We start from the raw sequence: 25,699 nt of genomic DNA, 5'->3' as shown, positions 1-25,699 counted from the left end.
TTCACAATTGGTTTGTTTGTACTACGGCAATGTAAAAAAATTCGTTGATCGGACCTCAAATATTCTGACCACCACGTGAACGGAACCGAAAACATCCAAGACCGCAGCTATTTGGGCAAGCGCAGCACAATCGCGGTACACATCACTGCCCCCCCCCTCTCGTCCCGCATATTTTCCGGTTTCCGTCTCCGGTGGTTTCTGACTTTCTCAGACTTTGTGCGATGGTTTCTGACTTTGTGCGGTGTCGTATGCGACATTTCGCCGCGAAGCCAGCACATGATGGCAGAGCAGCAACGACCGCACAATGCGCTTGCGTTGTCCAGGAAGATGAGAGTAATCAACGACTTCGAGAGTGGTCGCTTCACAAAAACGGCTCTTGTGACGAAGTACGCCGTCCCTAAGAGTAGCCTTTTTTTATTTTTTTTATTTTATAGTGTTTCAAAATTTCTTTCTACCAATTATCATTTACGCTAATACAACGATTACTGGTAAAACTTTCGCGAAATCTGCCTTATTGTGGAAATGTAGGGCGTTCACTGTTCGTCATTTTACGTACTTTTTTATTTTTGTTATTTTTTGTTTTTCGGAATCTCGTTCGGCGAATTATTTCCGCTTCCGCTAGTGTTACGATTATAGGTGAAACCTTTGCGAAATCTGCATTATTTTAGAAATGTCATGCATTATACATTTTGCCATTTCTCGTATTTTTTAGCTTCTCTGATTTTTTAGCTCAAAATTTCATCCGACCAATTCTCTCCAATTCCGTTATTATAACCATCACACTTCTAACCTTTCCGAAATCTGCGTTATTATGAAAATGCAGGGCGTTACACGATTCGCTAGTTTCCATGATTATGTTATATTTTCCTTATTTTTTAGTTTTTGAAAGTTTCGTTCGGCCAATTATCTCCGTTTACGCTATTGTAACGATTACAGGTGAAACTTTCGCGAAATATGCATTATTGCAGAAATGCAGGGCGTTACACGTTTCGCTATTTTCTGCATTTTTTTTTATTTTAGATGGAACGCATATCTCTCACTCGCCTTGTCCCGCGTCGTTGTCGCGGCGAGGTCCGCATCCCTCCCCCATTCTCCTCGCCGCGGCAGCTGCGCACTCCGCCTCTCTCACCGCAGCGCCATCTGTGCGTCAGCGCGGTCAGAGGGCAGCTCGCGCTCGGCTGCGCTTTCTCCCGTCGCCGTGCCAGCTGTGCGTTAGCGCGCAGCTTGCGCTCGGTTAAAAATTTACACCACCTTCCCGCGAGGGGAACCATGGGGTAGGTGCGACGCATCGGGGGTGAACATGCTGCGTAAATAGGATACACAACAACAGCAATCCACACGCTGACATCGCTAACATAACGGAAACGCAACGGGAACCCCCGATGCGTCGCATCTACCCCATGGTTCCCCTCTCGGGAAGATGGTGTAAATTTTTTTAGCTTTTCGATATTTCGTGCGACCAGTTATCTCCATTTACGCCATTACAGCGATTACAGGTGGAACTTCCAGGATATATATCTGCATTTATGTGGAAATTCAGGCCGTCGCATGGTCCTGGCTGTGGGCGTACTTGGCAAAGAATGCTACGCATTAAAAATTCATGGCAGCTTGCACTCACGCGCAAGAGTTGAATGGCGAAGCTGTTGTATGTGGTCATTAGCGGACACAAAGTTGAGTTTTAGTATCGTTGTGTCGTCGCGGTTGGTGTCGGTGGCGCGGCATTTCAATGACTTTATGTTGAGCAAGGCCAGACTGAGCTCGTCGTTTTGGTAGACATTCTCGTACGCCACTCTGCAAACGCGACTTACCGTCTCTAGCGGATGATTTGCACGCCGAGCCTCTCGAAGCAAAGCGGCCTCTGCCCTGCCGCGGATAGTTCGCACGACCGAGGAAAAGTCTAGTCAATGATCACCCACAGCAGCTTCGACATTCAAGTAGATCCGGTCATTTGCCATGTTGTAAAGAAGCAGCCGTGTAGGTCATGTCCTGACCTTGCGCACATGCATTCGAACCTTTCTTCGTTTGTGGCCTTACCACCAGGCCCTTGAAGCTCGCACTAAGAGCTTCTTCGGTATTCCGAAGAAACGTGGCCATTTTTTTTTCTTTCGCATCTCAGCTCTAAGAGTACGAACTCCCATATCCAAAAAGAACAAGGCGTCCCACATTTCGAACATTTCACGGGTAGTGACGGAATAGTGGCCTAACTCGCGATGCTTTTACGCTAACGCCCAACACTTAATTCTTGTGGTACGCGGTACGCGACGGCTCCTCCTTTGGGCCTTGACAATGGAAAAGAATTGTATACTTCCCCTGACTGATTTTGAACTACCTGCCTCCTGACCATCCACTGATCCCCGTATATATCCACTGGTCCACGAAAGCGTGTTTTACCGTAATAACACGCCCGTGTATGAAATGAAACGTTAGAAAACTGATATATAAGAGCACATGTCTGAATTTACCGTATAACATAGAAAGTCTTCTTTAGGGCCCATTTCCAAGAAGGCGATTGCGTTGAGGCGCAGCTTGTAGCGAAGATACAAAGACGGCGACATTTCTTCCTGTGCGGTGAGTGCGTTCAAGTGCAGTTGATTCGGTAGTTGTGCCGAATACAAAGGACGGTGCCGATGCGTGCCTCTACTTCAGAGGCAGCGCTGACGTTGTTTACAAGGAGGCGAGCATCTCGCAGTCCCTGCGTGTTTGCTGAGAATCCGCTGCATAGAGCGACTGAGCGAGATGTGGACGATTTGGTAAATATCGGACCCTTGTGATTTTTTTAAAAGTCTGTTATTGCCAGACTTACGCGGGCGGAAGCTGTGCAAAAGCTTGGGAAATAAGGTTCTTGGCGAATTGTGCCTCAGATTTTAGTTCCTAAAAACAGACGCCGCATAGAAGCCGCCATCTCGACGATGGCGGCTTGTTGACACAACGAATAAAGCCACGCTGAGATGTACGATGAGGAAATGCCTCCATACGCTTACCGAGAGCGTCCAGTACGTGCGGGAAGTAAACAGCAAGAGGGATCCATAACTCCGCATTCGGCGGTAGAGCTTTCCCAATTTGTTTACAGACACGAGTGAGCAGGGCCGGGTTCGCTAGCTCTGGGGGGCACAGCGAAATCTTTTTTCCAAGCCACGTTCAGGGCCGAGATCCAGGCTAGCGCGCTCAAGAGAGCTGCCGCAGCCAGCGCCGATTCCGCGTGGATATTTGTTCTCGGCTTGTTAGGCTGCCAGGCATCGCAATCTCCCCGACGAGGAGCTTTCTTGCTGACCAGAGGGGGATCTGCCCGCCGCTCGCATCAGCAGGCCAACGCTGGCAGCGCAAACCACCGAGAGGAAGGCCATTAATTCCGAACCATTCCGCATAATTGCATTAGGATTCAGGCTTGTATCCCGTGGCTTCAGCCAGCGATGGTCGAGGGAGGAGAGGGGAAAAAAAGCCGTGCGGGAAGGCAGGCGTGCTGCACTGCTATAAAAGCACCCCAGTAAAAGAAAGCGGGGGAATAAAAAAATGGTGCCCGGTCAAAATCACGGGAGAAGGATGAGAGTGCGTCTTGCTCAGGGCAGAAACTTCCGTGCCTGGGCTGATTAATTAGGGCTTCCGTGTTTCGTTGCCAGATTCGAAAACTGATTGCCCGCCATCAGTGGGCTCGATACACAGGCGCTGGAACGATCCCCTGTTTGCTTTGCTTCGGCTCAGTGGCGGTGGTTTTTATTACCTCCGCCATTCATAACAAAGCAGCTCCGTTCTAGCCCGCTTGTGGAATACTCTTGTTTCATCACCGCGGCAATGCTGTTTTTTGTTGGTCATTTTTTTCGTGTCCAGAGCACTCTAACCACGGCTTGAACCGACGTAGTTATTTCTCGCTTGCGCAAGCATTTAATTATTCCTTGTTTGTTCGAGCGTACCTAATAATGCGGGACTCATAAAGAATGCGAGAGAAAGTCGCTGGGAAAAAACTTCCGGAAGCTAAGAGGGAATTCTTGCAATTTACAACAAAAAAATGGCAGGTACCACGATCGATTATGTTACAGAACGACCGCTATTTCTGCATCTTGGGCATCCGTATTCTATGTCTGGATTAGTTGTTAAATCAGGCAGTCGCCCACGTAGCGCCCTGAGTTGTTTCTCCCCAAAAAATCTCGAACTTTGTTCGTGGTACCAAAAGAATGCCTTCCTCCAAGGAACAGAAAAAGCCGCAATCTATGTACATGTCTGCGAAACGATCCCTGGTGACAGAAATGTTTTGATTCTCCCCGAGCATAACAAAACAAATGGCCGAACGGATTCCACTCGTTTGCCAGACTCGCGCAAGCGTTTCAACGGCTTTAAAGGAGCCATGAAGAGAAAATACAACTTCGTTTAATTTGAAAGAACTAGGATCCAGTATCTCACTCAGCTCCATTACATCGACAGAAGATGTTTTTTAACGAAAAAAAAAAGCAAGAAGTATTTAAAAACTTTCAAATTTTGCGCCACAGTGACTTGTTATGAGCATGAAAGGCGTCATACGGGCCAACAATAAAACATAATTTTCAGTGCGTTAACTGCACGTTAGCATTCAAGTGATGCGGTCAAATGGAACTAGAGGCCACATTACAGACGTCCAGTCATGTGTCGTCGCAACAGGTCCGTTACGCGGCCACCAATTGCACAAATAAGGCTCCGTGACGTCATAGAAAAGTTGCGGGAAATTGGCTAGGGGGTCGCGACTGCTTCACACGTTTTCTTTAATATCTCCGTTATTTGTTCGAAGATTGCAATGATATGGGTATCATTGTTATCGGGACTCAGCAGTCTTTCTAATAAACCCAACTTGTATTTTGTATTCATGGCTCCTTTAAAGAACGAAACGCGGCAAGTCATCACAGAGCAGTTTTCTACACTGTGTAGAGCTTGGAACATGCGGGAAAACGACTCTGGCCTTACCGTTGTTTTAGGAACATAAAGCTAATAACCCAATTTGACAGCCGATGTGCTTTGATGGTTTGTACAATGTCAGTATCAGAAAGAATTTCGAGTACTCAGTCCTGCAAGAATAGGAAACCAGCCTCCAAGAAGGGCTTATAGGGCTTATATCTTAAAGAATCAACGTCACGCTTACGTTTATATCGGGCTAGAATTGGGAAACTAGAGCTCACCTGAACTTGTAACCTTAGGAAGGAAGGAAGGATAATTCAGTGCATGAAAGGCAGGGAGGTTAACTAGGTTACAGTCCGGTTGGCTACCCTACGCATGGGAAGTGGAAAAGGGGGGATTTAAAGAGAAAGAAAGGGTATTGAAAATACAGCGAATAGAGCTTCAGGAGCAAGAAAAGAAAAATTAAAGATAACTACAAAAACAAACCAATAGGCGATAATAAACCCTAAACTGAAACGGTAAACTAACCAAATGACAAATGAACAATGGTACACAGTGTCTCTACAATCGTTCAGACAGGCCTGTGTCCTTCAAGAAACGAAGTAATGCTTTTGTGGCCTTTTCAGACTGTGATGGGCAACGCCTGTGACACAACACTGTTTGCGCAGTTAATGGCTGGTTCAAGAGAACGTGTTGCTGGGCGTGTTGGTTGAGGTTAGTTGAGGTTTCTGGAAAGTGGTTGACAGGTGCAGTCTCGGCGTTGCAAACCAGACACAGTGACACAAGCGGTGTTCTATTGTCTCGTCCGTGGCGCTAACGTCACAAGCAGGGCTGTCACTCATGCCGATAATGAATGAGTTAGCTCTTGTGAAAGCAACTCCAATCCACAGTCGGCACAGTAGGGTGGCATCCGAACGTGGCATGTTAGTGGGTAAATGGCGCTGCAGGTCAGGGTCAAGCAAATACAGGCGGGAGTTTGAAAACTCCGGGGTATTCCAAACAGTCAGCGGGATTTCGCGGGCGATGGAGCACCGTGACCTAACCTTACTATACTACACAAGGACCCGAGTTACTGGTATTACTATTTTCATAGCGCGTGGCAATGGCAAAGAGAGATACGTTTTCCTGTCGTTCTGTAGCAAAAACCAAACACGCATAGATGGCGCCACGTTCTCGTAAAACTTGCTTCCGTCTTTAGCGGCCTTTGCAGATGTGGAGCCGCCTGCAGAGAGCGTTCATTGAATGGGGTAAATGGCTTTATGATGTATCGCCTCCATATCCACGTATTACGTGATTATCTAGCATTCTGAATTCCGTAAATTTCTTGAACTTCTGTACTGAAGCAGATGTTGACGTAGTATTCATTGTGCCCATAGCTTAGCAATGCTGCTACGCATATACACTGTAAGTATACCATAGTTGTTTTGTGTTGTGGTTGTAATGCCAATACATTACCTTTACGCGCAGTAAAGCACACAGTACCCTCAAGAAAACGTCACCTGATTGTGTTCGTTCTTATTTTAGCGCTGAACACAGCTCAATTTATGCGGCGGCTCCTCTGAGTAGCGGTGCTTGGAGATTTGGGCGCTTCTGAGAAAATTTAGTTTGTGGTGCCAATCCCAAATTACCCGAAGAAGGCCGCCGAATAGCAGCGGGTCGTACGAAAATCCAATTCTCTCCGCACTCCGTCAACGCCAGCGTTTTTTGTATTTCTTCTTTGCGGGGAGGGCGATTGAAGGGAGCACGGTGAAGTTAGAGCAGTTGGGAGAAGATGAGGTACTGGGGAAAAGGAGAAATGGAAGGGAAATTTTTCCCTTGCCTGTATTCCCCGGCGTCGCCTCGTAAAGGGCTGCTTAACATAAATAGGAACAGAATTTTCTCCAGCTAACTCTTAGGGCCCAGGCAACAACGTTCAGCAATGCAGCGGACCAAAATTACGTCGCATAAATACGACGTTAACTCGTTGGGCTTTGTCAGTACACCAAGAAAGGAGCCAGGATTAGATCAACGATGAGTAAAGATTTCTGCTGCGTTTGAACCACTGCAGCATGTCCCAAACTAATTCTTTTGTTCCTGGTCATTCTTATACGTGAATCACATCGTCGCTAATCCTGGCATGTTTTGAAGTGTAATACATGTCGGGTCGTAATGTGAGTTTCGTCATGTTTTGACGCGGCTAACGTCATATAGGGTTCGCCACTCTATGACGACGAATGCTATTCGTTGTCATTGAAGCGGGTGTGAAGCCGAAGTACATACGGGCAAAAAAACTTTTCTAACTGCTTGTCGCACTGTTTGTGAATGTTAACATCGTTCGACGCAAGGGCACTTTTGGCTCTCGGCAATTCTCGCATGGTTATGTTATAATATTTTGTATCCCTCGAGCAACTCATTATTTTAGGGCGCAATACATAGTAAAAAAATGGGGCTGGGGTGATTAAAAAAAACAGAAAATTAACAAACCGTTCCATCGATCTCAATCGTTTATAAAAAGGAAAACGCGCATATGACGCGAAGTAAAGTTATGAGGGAAACAATAAAAAGGCTCGCGTGCGGGGTTCCGGCGCGGCTGTCATTGCATATCAGCGATCCCAGATGGCCGTTGTTCTGCTCTGTTAACTAGGAAAAGCAATCACAATGTCGCCAAAGTCCTCACTCGATGAAACTTCGTGCGCATGAACTGCTCGCCGGTACTTGCTGTGCCGATAATTAAAGTACGCGGGGATTTTGCGTCACCGTTCTCTTCTGGTTTAAAGCGTTTGTGTATTTGTGTGCAAACAAAATACAAAATGAATCGCGGACAGTTATTGTGAAGGGCGAGTTGATTGTCAGCGACAGGTGTCGACATTGATAAACCAATCTATTATGTTATATAATATAAATGCCGTCACGGTGCTATATTTACTTCGTACTTGCTAAAACCTTTTCATGATTTCTGAGGAAACCCTTTGGGCATTCGTGTCAGACGTCTGTGGTCATCAGCTAGGGCAGACTAATCGGAAGCAACAATAAGGCCATCCTGGTTCAAATGGTGCATGTGGGGCACCGATATTGTTCAGCTCAAGGCGGATTTCTATACTCGTTCTTTTTTTAAAGACGATAGTCTTTCTTGGGCTACTTAAACCCAGAAATTTTGGTCTGTCTGTATGTCTGTCTGTCTGTCTGTCTGTGACTCGATTCAGCCAGCCATCCGGCCAAAGTGAAAGGAACCCTGCGCAATAGCCTTCTATACTCAGAGCCAAATCTAAACGTCTAAGTCCGGTTTATATGTTCATACTTGTCACCATTGTTGAACAAGAACAAGACAGAAATATAAGACAGAAAATGAATACACAAGGGATATTTGCAGTGTTACTTTATTTAAAAGTCTACGGATGTTTGCTTTTTGCGATGGCAAATAATATACTACATTAACTGCAGAAAACTGTCGCCTGCTGTGGCCCGCGCAACCTGGCGGAATCCTAAGAAATCAAACGGCAACCGCAACCAAAGGTTCCACTAGATAGGTTGCACGTTCCGCTTGGAACGCTCGTGGAGTGAGGCAGCGTGATTCTATAAATGTTTAGTAGGGTGCTTCGGTTCACGCGCGTTGCCGCCGTACGGCAGCGCTGGCAGCGAGGCACCCGACCGGGAGCAGTGGAACGCGGTAAATTTAAATTGACTTGAGCAAACCTCAAGCGTGTTATATTGGAAGGAACGTGTGAAGACGGGCTGGTTGGTTCTGAATCTTGGTGAAAAACAGCGCACAGAGGCCGAACGGAAGACAAGAAAGAGTCGCGAAACAAGAAAAAAAGGAAAGAGACAAGAAAGAGAGAAGTTAGAGTGACCTTGGCGAAAAAAAACAGCGCACAGAAACGTCTTTCTCTTCTTCCGTTCCGTTTCTGAGCGCTATATTTTAGCCCATTAAGTTTTTATACCCGCTTGCGTAATGAGTTTTATTTGGGACAGATGCGCGCACTGTGCCACCGGACTTACTAAGCAGGCAACCCTTGGTAAAAAATTCCCAACCCAGTCGATCTAGCAGCACGTACCACAGCTGGAAACACATAGGACGTTTACCATGTGCAGTTGTCTTTATTACATATATTACGCATACTTCGTCCAAGGAAATATCGTTGTTCATGCTAGATTGAGTAAAAAAACTGAGCCCAGCTTATTTTTGGTAATTTCGTTATGAACCTTATTGTAGCAGACCTCTTGTTTTGCGGGTTTAAGCAAGAGCGTTGGTTTTATAAATAAGTTAACGCATGCATGAAAAGTTTCGAAATACACAGATACCCTCACAGCGCAATTTTTAATTAAAGCGGGGTGCACGACCAGCTACCTGTGTTTTTATGGTATACTGGGAATTGAAGATAATCGACTGGAGTGGGCACCAAAATAAAAATAAACAAATAGAATAGGCTACACAAAGCTCACAAAGGGTGAGTGCCCGAAAGTGCAGTAAATCTTGCGTACCTAACGATTCTTGTGATTACTCAAAAGGCGACTACACTGCAAATGAGTTGGAACTTATGCTAACTGTTGTTTCTTTTAACAAAAAGAATGTGCTTTTGTGTGTGTGTGTGTGTGTGCGTGCGTGCGTGCGTGCGTGTGTGTGGGTGTGCGTGTGCGCGTGTGCGTGCGTGAGTGTGCGTGCGTGCGTGCGTGCGTGTGTGTGTGTGTGTGCGTGCGCGTGTGCATGTGCGTGTGCGTGTGCGTGCGTGCGTGTGCGTGCGTGTGTGTGTGTGTGCGTGTGCGTGTGCGTGTGTGCGTGTGTGCGTGTGCGTGTGCGTGTGTGCGTGTGTGCGTGTGCGTGTGCGTGTGCGTGTGCGTGTGTGTGTGTGTGTGTGTGTGTGTGTGTGTGTGTGTGTGTGTGTGTGTGTGTGTGTGTGTGTGTGTGTGTGTGTGTGTGTGTGTGTGTGTGTGTGTGTGTGTGTGTGTGTGTTTGCGCGCGCGCGTGCGTGCGTGTTTTGAGCGCGATCGAGGACGAAGACCCGCTGTTATGTGTTGGCTGCTGGCGGCTGCCGACAGAACATGTCAAAATATTGTGTGCCTTACGAGCTGCACAACAACACTTATTTATTCGTGGTGCCTCCATTGTAAGAATCCTTTGTGTCATGCCTTCTCTCGAAATCTTGTCGAGTAATAATTCAAATTTTATATTATATTCGTTTTAGATAGAATGTTTTACCTTGGTTCTCAAAAGTCGTGTCATACATGTGATGACTGTGTGGCACTCACCCTGTAATCATCATCATCATCATCATCATCATCCAGCTCAGGTCCGCTGCAGGACGAAGACCTCTCCCATTCACCTCCAACCACTCCTGTCCTGCGCTAATCGAGTCCACTGTTTACCCCCAAAGTTCCGTATTCCATCCCTCCATCGTGTTATCGGCCTTCCCCTTCTTTTAGACCCATCTCTTGGCATCCACTCTGTTACCCTAATTTTCCACGTGTTGTCAGTTCGTCGCACCACATTGCCAACCCAAGTCGATTTCTTTTTCTCAACCCGAACTATGATATCATCTATCCGAGTTTGCTCCCTAATCCAGGTAGCTCGTTTTCTGTCCCTGAGCGTCACTCCTAACATAATTTGTTCCATGGCACGTTGGGTGGACATAACTTTCCTTTCCAGTTGTTTAGAAAGGCGCCATTTTCGGCTCCGTATGTCATTATCGGCAGTATTCACTAGTTGTAGATTTTTCTTTTGAGTGACATAGGTAGCTTCCTTTTCATTGTTTGGGAGTGCTTGCAGAGTGCTCCCCAGCCCGTACCTATTCTGCGCCGGATTTCTCTCTCATGGTTGGGGTCATCACTAGCCATCTGTCCGAGGTAGTTATGTTCGGTTACTTCCTCTAACGTTTCGTTTTCTAAGCTTTTATTCATATTTATTTTGAGCCCCACAGCCGTGCTTTCTGATTGTAGTTCCTAAAGCACTTTTTGCATGTCTGCGGTCTCACTCAGCAAGACCTTCTCGTCTGCAAACCTCAAATGGCTCAAGTATTCTCCGTTTATTGTTAATTCTATGTTTTCCCACTCAAGCTTTCTAAACACCCCCTGCAGACATGCTGTGAATAGTTTTGGAGAGATGGTATCGCACTGTCTTACTCCCTTACGGAGCGGAAATTTATCCCTTTGCTTGTTTAGGGTGATCCTGCCCGTGCATCCCTTATATATGTCTTCCAGAATTATTATGTAGGTTTCTTTTGTTCCCTTGTCTTTTAGTGCTTCTAAAACGGCTGCGGTGAGTACAGAATCAAACACTTTTTTCGTAATCTATAAATTCCACGTAAAGGGGTTTAGTGTACTCGGCGTTTCTATAACTTGGTTGACAACATGGATGTAATGCATGGTTGAGTACCCTTTCCTAAACCCAGCCAGCTCCATGGATCGTTGGGAATTCAGGCTGCTACCTACGCGGCTAGCTATACCTTTGGTAAAAAGCTTGTAAAAAACTGAGTGTTGCCTGATGGGCCTGCAATTCTTGAGGTCCTTTGGGTCTCCCTTCCTATGAATCAGAATAGTGTTGGCGTTTCTCCAAGCTATGGGCACTCTTTGAGACTTCAAGCATTCAGCAAGCCCTTCCAGGAAAGTACAATATCTACTCCCTCGTTCAAAAGAACTACGGTTATGCCGTCGTCACCTGCAGTTTTTCCTTTTTCATGCCTTTGAGAGCCTTTCCTAGCTCCTCTTTAGTTACTAGTTAGACATCGCAAGTTGAGCGTGTACTCTCAGCAGTATCACCTGGCATACGTCGCTGGCATACAGTCCGGTGTAAAATCGTTCTGCTACCTTTATTATCTCGTCCAAGTTGTGAGTTATGCTCCGCTCATCTCCGAGTGTGTACATCCTGTCTTTGCCGATGGCTAGCTTTCTCTTAGTTGCTTTCAAGCTTCCCCCTATTTGCACCGCTTCCTCAACCACTGCCATGTTATAGGCACGATTGTGTTTGTTTTATTTCTGTTAATCAGCTTCGACATCTCGGCCGATTCAATCCAATCTGCCGTACTTGACACTTTCATGTACCTGCGTTTGGCGATCAGTTGCTTCCTTTTTTTAAAGTTAGTTTTCCAGTTTGGTGTCTACATCTTGCTTCTCCAACAGCTGCTGCTGATTCACTGAGTGCCGATGTTAGGTTTTCATTTAGCCTTTCAACACTGACTTCTTCCTGCTCGTTCTAAAGCGAGAATTTGTTTTGAAGAATTATTTTAAACTCCTGCTATCTGGCTCTGACTGATTCCATGCGGGGTTTCTTAGTTGTCACTAGTTTTGTTCTTCCTCTTCTAAGATCCGTCCTTATCTTGCATCTAACCATCCTGTGATCACTACTCAGAATCTTACTTCGCCCTCTACGTCTTAGACGACACTGGGGTTGTCAGTCAAAATAAAGTTGATTTTGTTTTTTGTTGTACCATCGGGAATTTTCCAAGTCCATTTCCTATTCTTTCGCTTGTAAACGAACGTGTTCAATAACCTCAGTTTATTTCTCTGTGGAAATCGAACCAGTGTATCTCCTCGACTGTTGCTATTGTCTAATCCTAAGTTTCCCACTGACCTTTCTCCCATTTGCTTCTTACTTCCCTTTGCATTAAAATCTCCCATCACGATCGTGAACTGCATTGTTGCCTTCTTCATAGCTGATTCGACATCATCGTAGAAGCTATCTACGGCTTCATCCTCATAGCTGGTTGTCGGCGCATAGGCCTGCACTATCTTTATTATGTACCGTGTTAATGTCGGTGAATTTAACTCGGCGGCTCAGGCCCTGCGCTCGCCATCCACGCATCGTCCCTCAACATTTATTTTACCGGAATTCGAACATTAGGCCAAGGCTAAAAATTCCGAAGCAAACACTAACGGTCCGAAGTCGACATCGATGTAGATAGCTTCTTCAGCGACGAATATTCACCTCAAGTTGGCCACCATGGGGCATTAAATTGGTAATAAGTCTACCTTTCCCTCGGAAATATCCCTCCCGACAAGATCTCCTTTTGGAAACGATTTTGTTGCCTAGAGAAAAACTTTCTTCCTGAAGTGTAACACTAAAATTTTATGCCGTAGTGCTATCATTGACGATGTTTTTGTATGTTTCAGAGCAGTAATATACGGGCTTTCATATATTTACAGTTTTTAGGAGTGTAATAATGTATGTGTCTTTCTGTTTTTTTCTTTCTTGCAGACAAACGCAACGTGGACAAAACATCACGTCGATTCTGAATGCCTTCTTTACACGTGGGTACGACAAGAGGGTGAGGCCAAATTATGGCGGTAAGTAGAAGGCGCCCGTGCGCTCATCTTTTCTGTATAGATTTCGTAGTTACTGAATACAAGTAGTATGCGTGACTTTTGCTGCAAAGCTCGCGCCAGTCCTCAGTGATAGCAACGTACACAACCAGCGGAGGAGACTTCAAATACTTCTGCATGCAATCACGAGCAGGCGTAGGGGAAAAATGTAATGTCCGGGAGTTTCTTACTGAGAAAACAATCAGCTTTCCAAGACATAAGCTATACAACTAAGGTAGATTCAAGCGTAAGAAAGCTGTCTTAGGCATCGAGAATGCACCATGGACATCACTCCAGCCTCTCCCCATCTCACCTAAATGATACGTACTTTAATACACGGCTCTTGTTACTGTGGAGTGAGCGCAAAGAGTGTGCAATGGATATAGATTTACGGAGAGCCAATTACATGGGTCAGTGTTGTGACGACGGATATACACTATGTGCCTTTGAAATGGAGGTAGCATTATTTAGGGACATTTACTTCTGGCAATGCTATTCACAGCAGGCTTACAAGAAATATTCAGAACGTTGGATTCGGAACAGGTGGGAGTAAGGTTTAATGGAGAAAACACCAGTAACCTCAGATTTGCTGATGACGTTACCTTGCTAAGTAACTCTGGGGACGAATTGCAAAGCATGCTTTCCGCACTGGACAAACAGAGTAGAACCGTGGGCCTGAAAATTAATAGGCAGAAAACCAAAGCAATGATCAATAACCTCGGGACAGCACAGCAGTTTGAGATAGGTGGCGAGGCAGTAGAAGGGATAAGCGAATATATTTACTTAGGCCAAATTGTCACCCCGGATCCCAACCATGAGGCAGGGATAATTAGGAGGATAAGAATGGGGTGGAGTGCATACGGTAGACATTCTCAGATAATGAATGGCTGCCTACCATTGTCCCTTAAGAAGGAAGTGTATGACATCTGCATCTTACCGGTACTCACCTATGGGGCCGAAACTTGGAGGCTCACTGAGAGGGTTCAACTTAAATTGAGAACGACTCAGCGAGCAATGGAGCGGAAGATGATAGGCCTAACATTACGGGACAAGAAGAGAGCGGAGTGGGAGAGAGAGAGAGAGAAAGCTCTTTATTAGAGAAGAAAGCCGAGAGTTTTGCCGGAATCGTAACACCGACATGCTACTCGAGGGGGGGGGGGGGATGGGTAGGCGAGAGCAGAAACGTCCCTATAGATAACAGGGCAGAAGAAAGAGAATAGAAGTAAAAAAAAGCGGCCATCATGTAGTTTGTGTGTGTGTGTGTGTGTGTGTGTGTGTGTGTGTGAGAGAGAGAGAGAGAGAGAGAGAGAGAGAGAGAGAGAGAGAGAGAGAGAGAGAGAGAGAGAGAGAGAGAACCTTTCTTAGAAAAGGATGACCACTGGTCACGATGGGGGAAAGAAATGGGGAGGGAGGGTAAGAGAAAATAAACAAATTAATGCTGGTCGTTCTCAGTAGACTCAATAACTGGGCCAGTTCTTGGTGATCGCAATAGGGATTGTGCACGTTCACCAGTTCGTTCGGGGGAGGACCCGCTCAAACAACCTGTGCCAGGCCGCTTTTAATTGAATAAACTGCTATTTCATATAATAGTTGTGCATCAGTTTGTTGTGGATCGGGATGGGGTTGGGGTGATTTAAATGTACGGTGCGTGGCGAAAGCTGGGCACCACCAAACTAGGTGTGTGAGGTCTGATGGAGTGGTGGTACGGCAGTAAGAACATCGAGGGGGCAGGTGAGGTGTATACCACTTGCGAAGTGTTTCGGGTGTGTACGCTGAATTTGCAATATATTTGTTAATAAAAATTTCGCCTGAGCGGGGAATAGGAGGTAGGCGGCTGAGGTAGCCAACTGGAGTTAGGCCTTTTAGACGTGTGCGTCGGTCCTTCTTGTGCTGGTGAATACGCATCGCTGGGGAGAAAGAGGGGGACCGCGACGGCCTTACCCCAGGCACCAGTGTGAACAGTTCGACGAACGTCATGTTCTCAGTAGTTTAAATCAGTTCAGTGACGACGATCTCGTCCAGGTATTCAAACAACGCCATTAGTGCTTTGCGATATGCTAAAGGGGTGTGCCAGGGGCCAAGGAGCACTTTTAGGCTGATTGGTCCTGGGCATCGGTGTTCGATCTTCTGCTCCAAACGGCACCTTGCGAGCATGTAAGCAGGGCACTATAATAGTACGTGTTCCACGGTTTCCGACGATCCGCAGTTATCACAGTAAGGATTCGAGGTGGCGCCAAGTCGAAACCGGTAAGTTTTTGTAAGCGCTGCATTGAGGGGTAATCTATGGAACAAAGTTTCCAGTCGGCGCGGAAGTCGCTCTGGCAGCTTAATCCTGAGCTCGGGGTCTACGTATTGCAAGAACGGATAACGGTGCTCTGGAAGAGACCAGAGATGGTTCCGCTAGATTAAAACAAGTGCCTTCGTCATAGGTGAGGCATCATGCTTGGTGCAGAAGACCTTCCTCATATTATGCATTTGAAGGCCCCTGCGAGCTGTTTCATCTGCCTTTTCATTACCTGGAACACCACAGTGGCCTAGAAGCCACTGAAATGTCACTTGGTGCCCAGTGTCTTTGGCCTGGTGGTGCAAGTAAGTTATTTCACGAGAGGCGTGTTCGTGAATGCTGAAGCAGTCGTTGCGCAGTAGACTTTGGAGGGCTGCCTTGGAATCGGTAAAGATGGTTTATTGCCCCGGCGGTTGGCGGAGAATGTACCGTATGGCTTCCTTGATGGCATGAAGCTCGGCTGACATAGATTATGTTTCCCGTTCGAGACGATAAGAGAACGTCTGTCCAGTGGACGAGATGAAGATCCCGGAGGAACTGCGATCAAGCGTACACGACCCGCCTGTAAAAATTTAATATCTGCCTGAGTATAGTCGGCAAATGTGGCAGAGTGTCAACTGTAACAAGCCGCTTTGATGCATATTCTTCTTACAGTCGATTCCCGGGATGTTGCATCTAATATGCAATGGCGAAAGAGTCCAGGGCGGGAAATTAGACGGCATTGGATTTGGTGCCTGGGTGGGAATCGAAAGGTGCAACGACTTCAATGTTCGAAACGTGTATCCGCACGGTTTCTTGGAGCCTAATCACGTCCAAGGGCAGACAGCCAGCTTCAGCGACAGTACCCAAGCACGACGACCCTCTGGGAAGTCCGAGGCAGATACGGAGGCAATTGTTTCTTGCCGCGTCCAGCTGTTTCCTGCTTGTGGGTGACAGATTTTGGAGGACAGGATGACTGTAGCGCAGTACGCCGTCGACATAGGCTTTACCGAGTAGTATCATGGAGCGGAAGTCACTGCCCCATTGACTACCGGCAAGATACCCGACGATCCTTGACATCGTAGATATTCGCGTACAGAGCCTTTTAACCTCCGTAGCCCACGAAAGATTGCGGTCTATTAAGATTCCGAAGAATCTTTGAGTACGTACATACTGCCAGGTATGGCTTCCGAGGACTAATGGATACTGCTTCATGTTCTTGCGAGTAAAATTCATCGAAACACTTTTCTCAGAGGACAGATGCAGTCCTATTGGTGAAAGGTAAGCTGATATTTTCGCAAGAGCTTTCTGCAGTCTTTGTTGTGTGGTCCGACGTGACCGAGCCGCACTCCAAATGCAGATGTCGTCCGCATAGAGTGTGACATGTACGCCATGCGGGAGAACTCGCTTTAGGTGGATGAGTGTCAGGTTGAACAGGAAGGAGAGGGCTCAAAACGGCCCCTTGAGGCACTCCTTTTTGTATAGCATAGTAGGACGTTGGGCCTTCCGGAGTGCATATAAAGAGTTCTCGCCCCTGTAGATAGCTTGTTATCCACGCGATAACTTTTCCCCCGAAGCCAAGAGCAGCAAGGGATGCTAGGATTGCATCATGAGAAACGGAATCTACTGCCGATTTTAAGTCCAAGAATATTGCAATGTGGATGTATCCGTTATGTACTTCGTCTAGACGAAACCAGTGAAATTACGTTGTCGATGGCTGCTCTATTCTCGCGAAAACCGTTAATCTCAGGTGGATAAAGTTTTTTGCTTTCAAGGAACACGGTTATTCTCCTGTATATCATTTTTTCCATAATTTTACCGACACAGCTTAGCAAAGCTATCGGAATGAAAGAATCATACCTCGTGGGTGATTTTCCAGGCTTCAGGATGGCCACGAGCTTTGCTAGTTCCCATTCTGAAGGTACGGTGCCAGCGAGCCAAAGTGAATTGTAGTGTTCCAGGAGACGTAGTCGAGAGTGGTGGTACAGGTGAGATATGGCCTCATAGGTGATTTTGTCTTGACCAGGCGAAGAACGTTTGTTGGCACGGGAAATGGCGGCGTTGAGTTCTTGCACGGTAAAGGGGAGGTCGATGGCGGGGCAAGCAGCTGGCGGTACTTCGGAGGAGCCACTTCTAGGGCATGTCGGAGGTACTGATTTTGTGGACAGGATTCTACAGTACTCTTGAGCCGCCTCTTTTGGGGAAATGCCAACGTACGATAGCGCTCTGAATGGGTGTAGCTGCTGAACATTGTTGCGCATTCCCTTAACAACGCGCCAAATGCGCGACAGAGGTTTGTGGATGTCTAGTTTTGAGCAGAAATCACGCCACCGCTGCATTCTCAAATTTTCCAAGTGACGCCTCACCTGCCTCTGTGTTCTTCGAGCCTCTCGTACATCTTCTAATGCCTTAGTGCGTCGTGCCTTTCGTTCTGCCCGCCTGCGAACAGCTCGTAATCTTTCGTAGTTTTGGTCGGTCTTTACATTTAAACGTTTCGTCATTGTTCGGGAGGATTCCTGAAGGCATTTCGTTAAAGTTGGTATAAGGTCTTCGTCCGGAGTTGCTGCTGTGATTCTGAGGTCTGCAGACGCCCTGTAGCCCTCGCAATCTGTGCATTTTACCCTCAATTCACGTCGAAACATAGCTGCACTTGGAGAGGATATAAAAATGGGTAGTGATCACTCCCTTTTGTTTCGAAGTCTGTGCACCAAGCAAATTTTCAGATGAAATGGCCTGAAACGAACGAAATATCAATGCAGCTGGTGACTTTTGTTTTTTTTAAGAACGTCTCACTGCCATCATTCAGCGGTTCAATAGAATGTTTTACCATCAGCTCGGCGAGTCTTGCTCCGCGAGAATTCGTAGAAGCACTCCCCCAAAGTTTGATGTGTGCGTTAAACTCACCGCAGATTATGTGAGGCGTGGGCGTGCTGACGATGATACTTTCGAGTCTCGAAGCATGAAAGGCAGACCCTGGCTCCATGTAAGCACCAATGAGTGTAAATGGTTGTGTTCCAATGACCATCTTAGCGCAGACGTAGTGTGATGAGGTGGCACGGCCACGGCTGCAGCCGACACGCCGACCTATAAACAGCCGGCTTACGCCATTTGAACGTTCCGAATGATAGATGTGGTAGTTTTTTAAGCGAAAGAGGTCGCCAACACGTGACTCAGATATCACTATGAATGGGAACTGATATAAATGTACGAGATCCCGAAAGTTTCGAGTTTCGAACGCAGGCCACGGTCGTTCCATTGAAAAATGGTACAGTCTCTGAGGTGGGCGTTTAGAGACACTTTCGGAGACGTCGATGATGGCTGAGTCATCATTGTTGCGATCGGCCGGCATGCTGTTGCACCCTGAAGGTAGATGCTATGAGGGGTTCTAAGGCTAGAGCAGCCTCGACTTCAGAGAAGCACTGAGAGGAGGAGTAGGCCCGTAGCAATGCCTTGATCGCTGCAAAGAGCATCGGAACAAGCACATTCACAATATCTGTCTGGCCGGTCTGATTTGCTGATTCGTCATGGTCCTTATGGAAGCGCCGTTTCGAGGGGGAAGATGCGTCCTTAGTACAAGCATCAGAAGGGACTTCTGAATTTTTGGTCGATGACTGTTCTAGGACGACTCCCGCATATGACTTGTTCGGATGCGCGCTACACTGAGCAGGTGAATCATGCGACGATTGCAACGCAGTTGTAAAGACGAGGTCTGGGTTATGCGAAGGTTCGCGCCGACTGGGAACTTTGCCCTGAATTTGCTCCACATTGAGAGCAAGAGTTGCGGCCTTTTTCTTCGGGCAAGCTCCAAACGACGCTGGATGTGAGCCATTGCAGTTTGCGCATCGTGGTTGGGCGCGTGAGGTGCAGTCTTTGTATTAGTGAGGCCCAGAGCAAACTTTACATTGTATTGGCCCTCTGCAATTTTTAGCGATATGGCCATGCCTCTGGCATTTGTAACACTGCGTGGCTGCACCCATGTATTCTGTAACGGTAAAGCTACAGAAGCCAAGAAATAATCGCGCAGGAAGTGGCGTACCCGCCTTGAATTCAAGAATGACTGATCGCCGGCGGGTTTCAGCAAGGACACTGTCCTCTTTGCGCGAATAGGAGACTTGCCTGCGGGCAGATAGGACGCCTTGGTCACGTAGGTAGCTCCCAAGTTTCTCCTCCGTGTATTCGAGAGGGACCGCTTGAATCCTTCCGTAGGTAGCCATGTAGGATTGCGGAACCCGAGCTTCAACCGCAATCCCAGCAAGGGTTGACACCTGGAGGAGACGATTGGCCGCAGAGAGAGAAGGCACGCTGGCTACTAGGCTGCCATCCTTGTTCAAGCGATGAGTTAGAACTTTTTCTTGTGCGGCGGCCACAACCTCCGCTGCGACGACGTTGGGGCTGGCTCTCCAGAGACTGCATCCTGCTTCTGTCGGTTGAAACACTACAGGGATTCCCGTGGTTCGCTTCTTCTTGTTCGATACAACAGTGAATGTCTGATCCATTTCTTCCACGTTGGCATCAGGAGCGTCAGCATTACCTGGAGTTCGGTCTATCGCACGCTTTTTGGTGTCTGGTGGGCTCTCTGTGGTTGATGTCGAGGCAGGTGCGTCGCACGACACAACTGAAGGTGGCTCGTTCGGTCCGGACGGTGCGACTAGAGAGTCCATCACGGCAGCATAGAGCGTAGGCCACGGCGGCACCCTGCCGTGCAGAAGGGTGCGCTCGCTCGTCTCAGCAAGCCGTTTTACGCGGGGTTTTCGCCGCCGGCGCCTCTCCGAGCGATGAGGAGGAGGCAGCGCGAAGGAGAACAGGTGTTGAAGACGGGGAGACACGAAAAGGGAAGAAAATTCAGGGTAGCTAGAGCAACCACCAAGCCGAACCGACTTCTCAGCGGAGTGGGTCAGGGAACAACCGCGTATTAAGGACATATTAGTAGAAATTAAGAAGAAGAAATGGAAGTGGGCAGGGCATGTAATGCGAAGGCAAGATAACCGTTGGTCATTAAGTGTAACAGAGTGGATCCCTAGAGAAAGCAAGCGTTGCAGGGGGCGGCAGAAAGTTAGATGGGCAGATGAGATCAAGAAGTTTGCGGGGATAAATTTGTCGCAGTTAGCACAGGACCGGAGTAATTGGAGATTAATGGGAGAGGCCTTTGCCATGCAGTGGGCGTAGACAGGCTGGGGATGATGATGATGATTACGATGACTTCTGGCAGTTAACTGGAACGTGATAGAAGTAGCACTTCAAAGGCAGTAGGAGAACATTTTTTTACGCCTTGCTTCAGCACTCTAGTACATCGGTGACGTTGGGTAACACAGGGAAAAACCTCGTTAATAATTTCCAAATAATATATTTTGCACAAGAATTCTTATACATTCCATTTGTTCGTGCCCTTCGTACAATTCGCAGAGAATCTGTGGTTCAAAAAATTTTAGTTAAAAATTGCAAAACTTGTAGCTCAAATTGACACAAATTGACACAGCACTTTTTGTTCCCACTGTAGTTTTTTTCTCTTTTTCGTCAAGCACAGCAGAAATAGAAGAATTACGGGAGAGCGCACAGGTTAAGAACGAAGCGCTCTTTTTTTAATCTCGTTTGAGAGTCAGAACTTCATTCCTAGACTCGTGAGCTGAGTTTCAGTCGAATAGTACGACATCACTCACGCAACGGGAACCAGCGACTGACGTGTCCTCGCCTAAAATTCGGAGGATTACTCACTTTGTGACGTCAATGTCGAAACATCAAATAGTAGTTTATCTCCTTGATAGGTTTCACTTACAAAGGGTACTTTGGAATTGAGCAAGAATTCAAAGGTGTGTTACTGACTTCGAACCACTATAAACGATTTACCACTTACAAGGTTTTGCACTTACTTGACACGCATTTCTTGTTATGTTATCGTTGTTGGCAGCTAGCGAAAGTTGCCTGCATCTTACACAACAAAGAATCTAGAAGTGGTAAAGTTAGCACGCTTGGAAAATTGAGAAGTTACAAATAACACGTATATACAGGGTGTCTCAGCTATCATGCAACAAGATTTTTAAAACGAACAATGGCGTTACTCGAAAAAAACCTAGCGGATATTGTTGGCAGTCAAGTGGAATAGCGGCCAGTAATTATTTTCGTAATGAGAGTTAATTATTTGATTTTAAATATTTATCTAACCCGAGAAGTAATGATCATTGAAGTGTCAATGAGACACTTGAGGGTACCCACCAGAGAAATCTAACTACGGTATTTTCAGCGACGAGATAATTGCGTACTCATTTTTTCTGATGAAAAAAAAAACAACCCGTGAAAAACATCCGGCGCATTTGCCAAAATGGTATTTTTGGCCACATCCACCGCACTGTACATTCCCTTTTTTCAGTGCAATAGCCGATTCACACGAAGGACATGTGTCTGCCATTGCATTGGAGTGGTTTTGTGTCACACTTCAAAGTCGCAGAGCACATACACAGACAGATATAGCAGTGGAAGTGGCAGCAGCAGCAGCAGCAGCAGCAGCAAAAAAACGTGGCAAAAAGTAAATAGTCCACGAAACAAGCAAGTGCATTTACCTGCAAAGGTGCAGAGGAGTGGTCACGATGTGCGCACGGTGCTGCCGCTGCTGCCAAATGACTGCCTAGCTGAAGGCCGGGGTTTATCTGCAGCTGGTCTTGTCCTGGCGCTTGCGCAGTCCAGGCCACCGCATGTCGACCGAAGAACGGCGGAATAGGCAGGAACTCCGGAGCAGCACAGTAGAATTCGGTGATTGTAGACGTTAGCCAGAAGCAGGAACCGGGGCCCAAGTGCGCTGCAAAGTTGCAGAGGAGCGTTCACGATGTGCGCACGGTGCTGCCGCTGCTGCCAATATATATATATATATATATATATATATATATATATATATAGTGGTTGGTTATCGCAGTGGTTATCGTAGTGGTTATCGCACCAGACCGGTATTCTGGAGGTCGTGGGTTCGGATCCCACCCGGCGGGCATTTTTTCACCACTTTGTTTTCGACTCAAAAAATTCTTCATCTCTTTCTATGACCCACCACAACCTCCCCTTTGCTTTCCGAGGTGTTTTCTTGACTGCCAACCCTTATTTTCTGTCTATATATATATATATATATATATATATATATATATATATATATATATATATATATATATACGCTTACCAAGCGGGAATTTTTTTCCCGACTTTCTTTCTGACTCAAAAAATTATTCATCTGTTTCTATGACCTACCGCATTCCCCCCTTTGCTTTCCGAGGTTTTCTTGACTGCCAACCCTTATTCTGTCTTAATTCACCAAGCCCTTCATTTCCCTTTCTGATTCGATATATATATATATATATATATATATATATATATATACAAAAAAATTGTTTCGATTACGGTACAACAAAAGAGAACAGATTTAATAACATTTCGGCCGAGGGACCGGCCTTCGTCAGATGCTTCGGCCTTCGTCAGGTATCTGACGAAGGCTGGCCCCTCGGCCGAAACGTTATTAAATCTGCTCTCTTTTTTTACCGTGGTCGAAACAATTTTTGTGTATATTCTACAGGCGTCCAAGAAAACTTTGTTCCTATATATATATATATATATATATATATATATATATATATATATATATATATAACGACCTGGCTTCCAACACGTCCCACAACGAAAGTTCAACCCCCTTTTACGCGATTTTTGTCGCCACTCCTGGCTTGTGTACTTCATTGACCACGGGTTCTACGGGCTGCCTTCAAACCGCGTCTTGCAGCCGACGGTCTTCATCTAAGTTTTGAGGGACCGGCAATCTTAGCAAGTCACCTCCGACAGCTGCTGTTCACAAGAGTCAGTGACACCACATCTTCTTGGCGCAACTCCGTACCCAGTGGTTCTCCCGCTCCTGTGGAACTAAATCGCGAGGCCGAAAACGACCCATCCGTACCTGCATACATCACGCAATGACTCGGGCACTTGGCCTCCATTGAACTGCCCCTCTGTGCAAAGTATTTTTGGCGCTCATGTTGCAAACTCTTCAAGCGTAAATGGCTCAATGTCTCGCCAACGACCAAGCAACCGACGTTCTACTACACTGACCGCAACGAGTCCAACTTCGAAGGATAAACTCCAAGAAATTCCTGTTCAAGTCAACCCAACCCCCAGGTGCAACAATCCAGCAAACAACCAGTCACCTACCGCACAGCCTCATGAAACAGAGCATGCGGAACTGCAATCGACGACGAAAGATTCCCCTTCCCGCCCACCGTGCCTGGAACAGCAACCGACCACCTCAGGCCAAACTACCAGTACTCCAGCTTCTTCTGCACCGACTGGTCTAGGCCCTCGCTGCAACCTCCGAACATGCGATTCCCGTGGACAGAAAGCATCGAGGACACAGTGGCTACGAACTGCACATTCCGGTAAAAAGTGCTCGAATTATTCTGTATCTAAGCTATTCATGAGGATGCGAAAAATTGTAGAAAAGCGCCTGCGGTGCTAAATGCATATTTCTACGCTAAAGACCTATTTAAAGGCGGGTGTTGCAGCCAAGGGCCTCTGAATTGCTGTAAAGCCTGCCATAACAAATGTCGACTTCTCACATTGCCACATTGAATGAGCTACTTTTAAATGCGCCTTTTGGTTTGGTCCGCATTGTAATTCACCACCACGAATCTGTCCTAAAATCTTTTTGTAACCAAGAACACCAACTGATTTCCCACCATAATCTCAGCTCTCACGAGTCCGAACAACTAGCGCAATACCAACGAAAAAAGTCGATTGAAATAGGTGCTATCAAACGTAAGAAGCTTTTGAGAGATAAAGTTATTGCACCTCATGTAACCCTTGAGATGCCTGCCGCCGTGCTGCCTCCGACCTCAAATAATACCCCATCGACAGATGACCTACTGTCATCTAGTAATGTAGTAAACTTGTCTAGTTACATAGTAGCCAACGACGAAGTCGCATTGTTGTCGCGAGGACTCAATTTTTGTCCAGCGTCAGGTAGTTACAGCGAATGTGACCTCATGAAGGTCTTGGATAATTTTCCCAAAAAACCTGAGATTGCGCAAATCTTTTGCTGACAAAGATCCTGCTGATCCCAATACTGCTATTTTTCCATCTTACAAACACTGGACCCCCCCCCCCCCCTACTCAGAGATAAATGCCTCGATCTATACATCACCGCCGTTCAACGGGATGTTCTAGAAATTTATCGAGCACCCTGAATCCCGTGACGATATTATTGTCAAGCCAGCCGACAAAGGTGGCGCAATTGTACTACTGAACAAAGTTGATTATGACCTCGAAGCGTCCAGACAACTTGGTGATAGCTCGTTTCATAAGCGGCTTGATGAGGATCCCACTGCGAATTTTAAATCCGTTATTACGCGTACACTAACAGGCCTTGTTGAAAAGCATGAAATTCCACCTTCCGCTCTGCAATCACTCATTCCACTGAGCCCTGTCGCGGGTCGTACTTACCTTCTTCCAAAAACCCATAAGGCAGGAAACCCCGGCCGGCCGATCATTTCCGGCATCGGTACGGTTACAGAACTAATCTCCCAATTTGTGGATACAGTGATTAACCAGATTCCTCCTTCTTATCCGTCTTATATCAAAGATACCAACCACTTTTTATCCGATATTGTCGTCGTTTCTGTTCCCCCTGATTCACTACTTGTTACTTTAGATGTGGCATCCCTTTACACCAATATCCCGCACGCAGACGGTATACGGGCAACACTAAATGCCTACAGTTAGTCCATCTGCGAAAAAGTAATTGGCAGTTCCGCTTTGGTCACCCTTTTTAAATTGGTACTAGAATTTAACAACTTTGAATTCAACGGCATCCATTACCTTCAAATTAACGGGACTTCTATGGGCACACCCATCGGCCCTAATTATGCGAATATTTTTATGGGTATACTCGAAAACGAATTTCTGGCCAGCCGTTCGCTGAAACCACTTCATTAAGGCGGTTCATTGACGACATCTTCATGATTTGGCAGCACGGGGAAGCTCAGCTGTTATCTTTTATTGACGAGTATAATAACGGTAATCCATCCATTTCTTTTACCCATACCTACTCGGACCAAGCGATCATTTTTCTGGACGTAACTTTGACTCGGTGTGATGGTCAACTGACTACAAAAGTTTATAAGAAGCCTACTAACAAGCAACAATACCTACATTTCCATAGTTATCATGTAAAGCACTGCAAAACCAGCATACCCTATATCAGGCACTTCGATTGGTGATGTTAATTCAAATTGTGCCCAAATCCGTAGTGCTTTAATTAGGCAGAAGTACCCACCCGAGATTATGGAC

General features: G+C 46.5%; 1 protein-coding gene across 5 annotated transcripts in view; it reads left to right on the top strand.

The window, feature by feature from the left end:
* Window positions 1-25,699, top strand: part of Rdl (Resistant to dieldrin) — a 354,036-nt gene that overhangs the window by 29,248 nt on the left and 299,089 nt on the right. For all 5 annotated transcript variants that reach the window (XM_077702173.1, XM_077702176.1, XM_077702174.1 and 2 more), the window contains exon 2: window positions 13,025-13,113. In XM_077702173.1, coding sequence (XP_077558299.1) covers window positions 13,025-13,113 — 89 coding nt within the window. The remainder of the gene's footprint in view (window positions 1-13,024; window positions 13,114-25,699) is intronic.

Source organism: Haemaphysalis longicornis, unplaced genomic scaffold (genome assembly GCF_048455015.1).
Source record: "Haemaphysalis longicornis isolate Haplotype H1 unplaced genomic scaffold, Haemaphysalis longicornis Haplotype H1 scaffold_3, whole genome shotgun sequence".
Taxonomy (NCBI): domain Eukaryota; kingdom Metazoa; phylum Arthropoda; class Arachnida; order Ixodida; family Ixodidae; genus Haemaphysalis; species Haemaphysalis longicornis.
The sequence above is the reverse complement of the archived record's forward strand: the minus strand, read 5'-3'. Positions and strand labels throughout refer to the sequence as shown.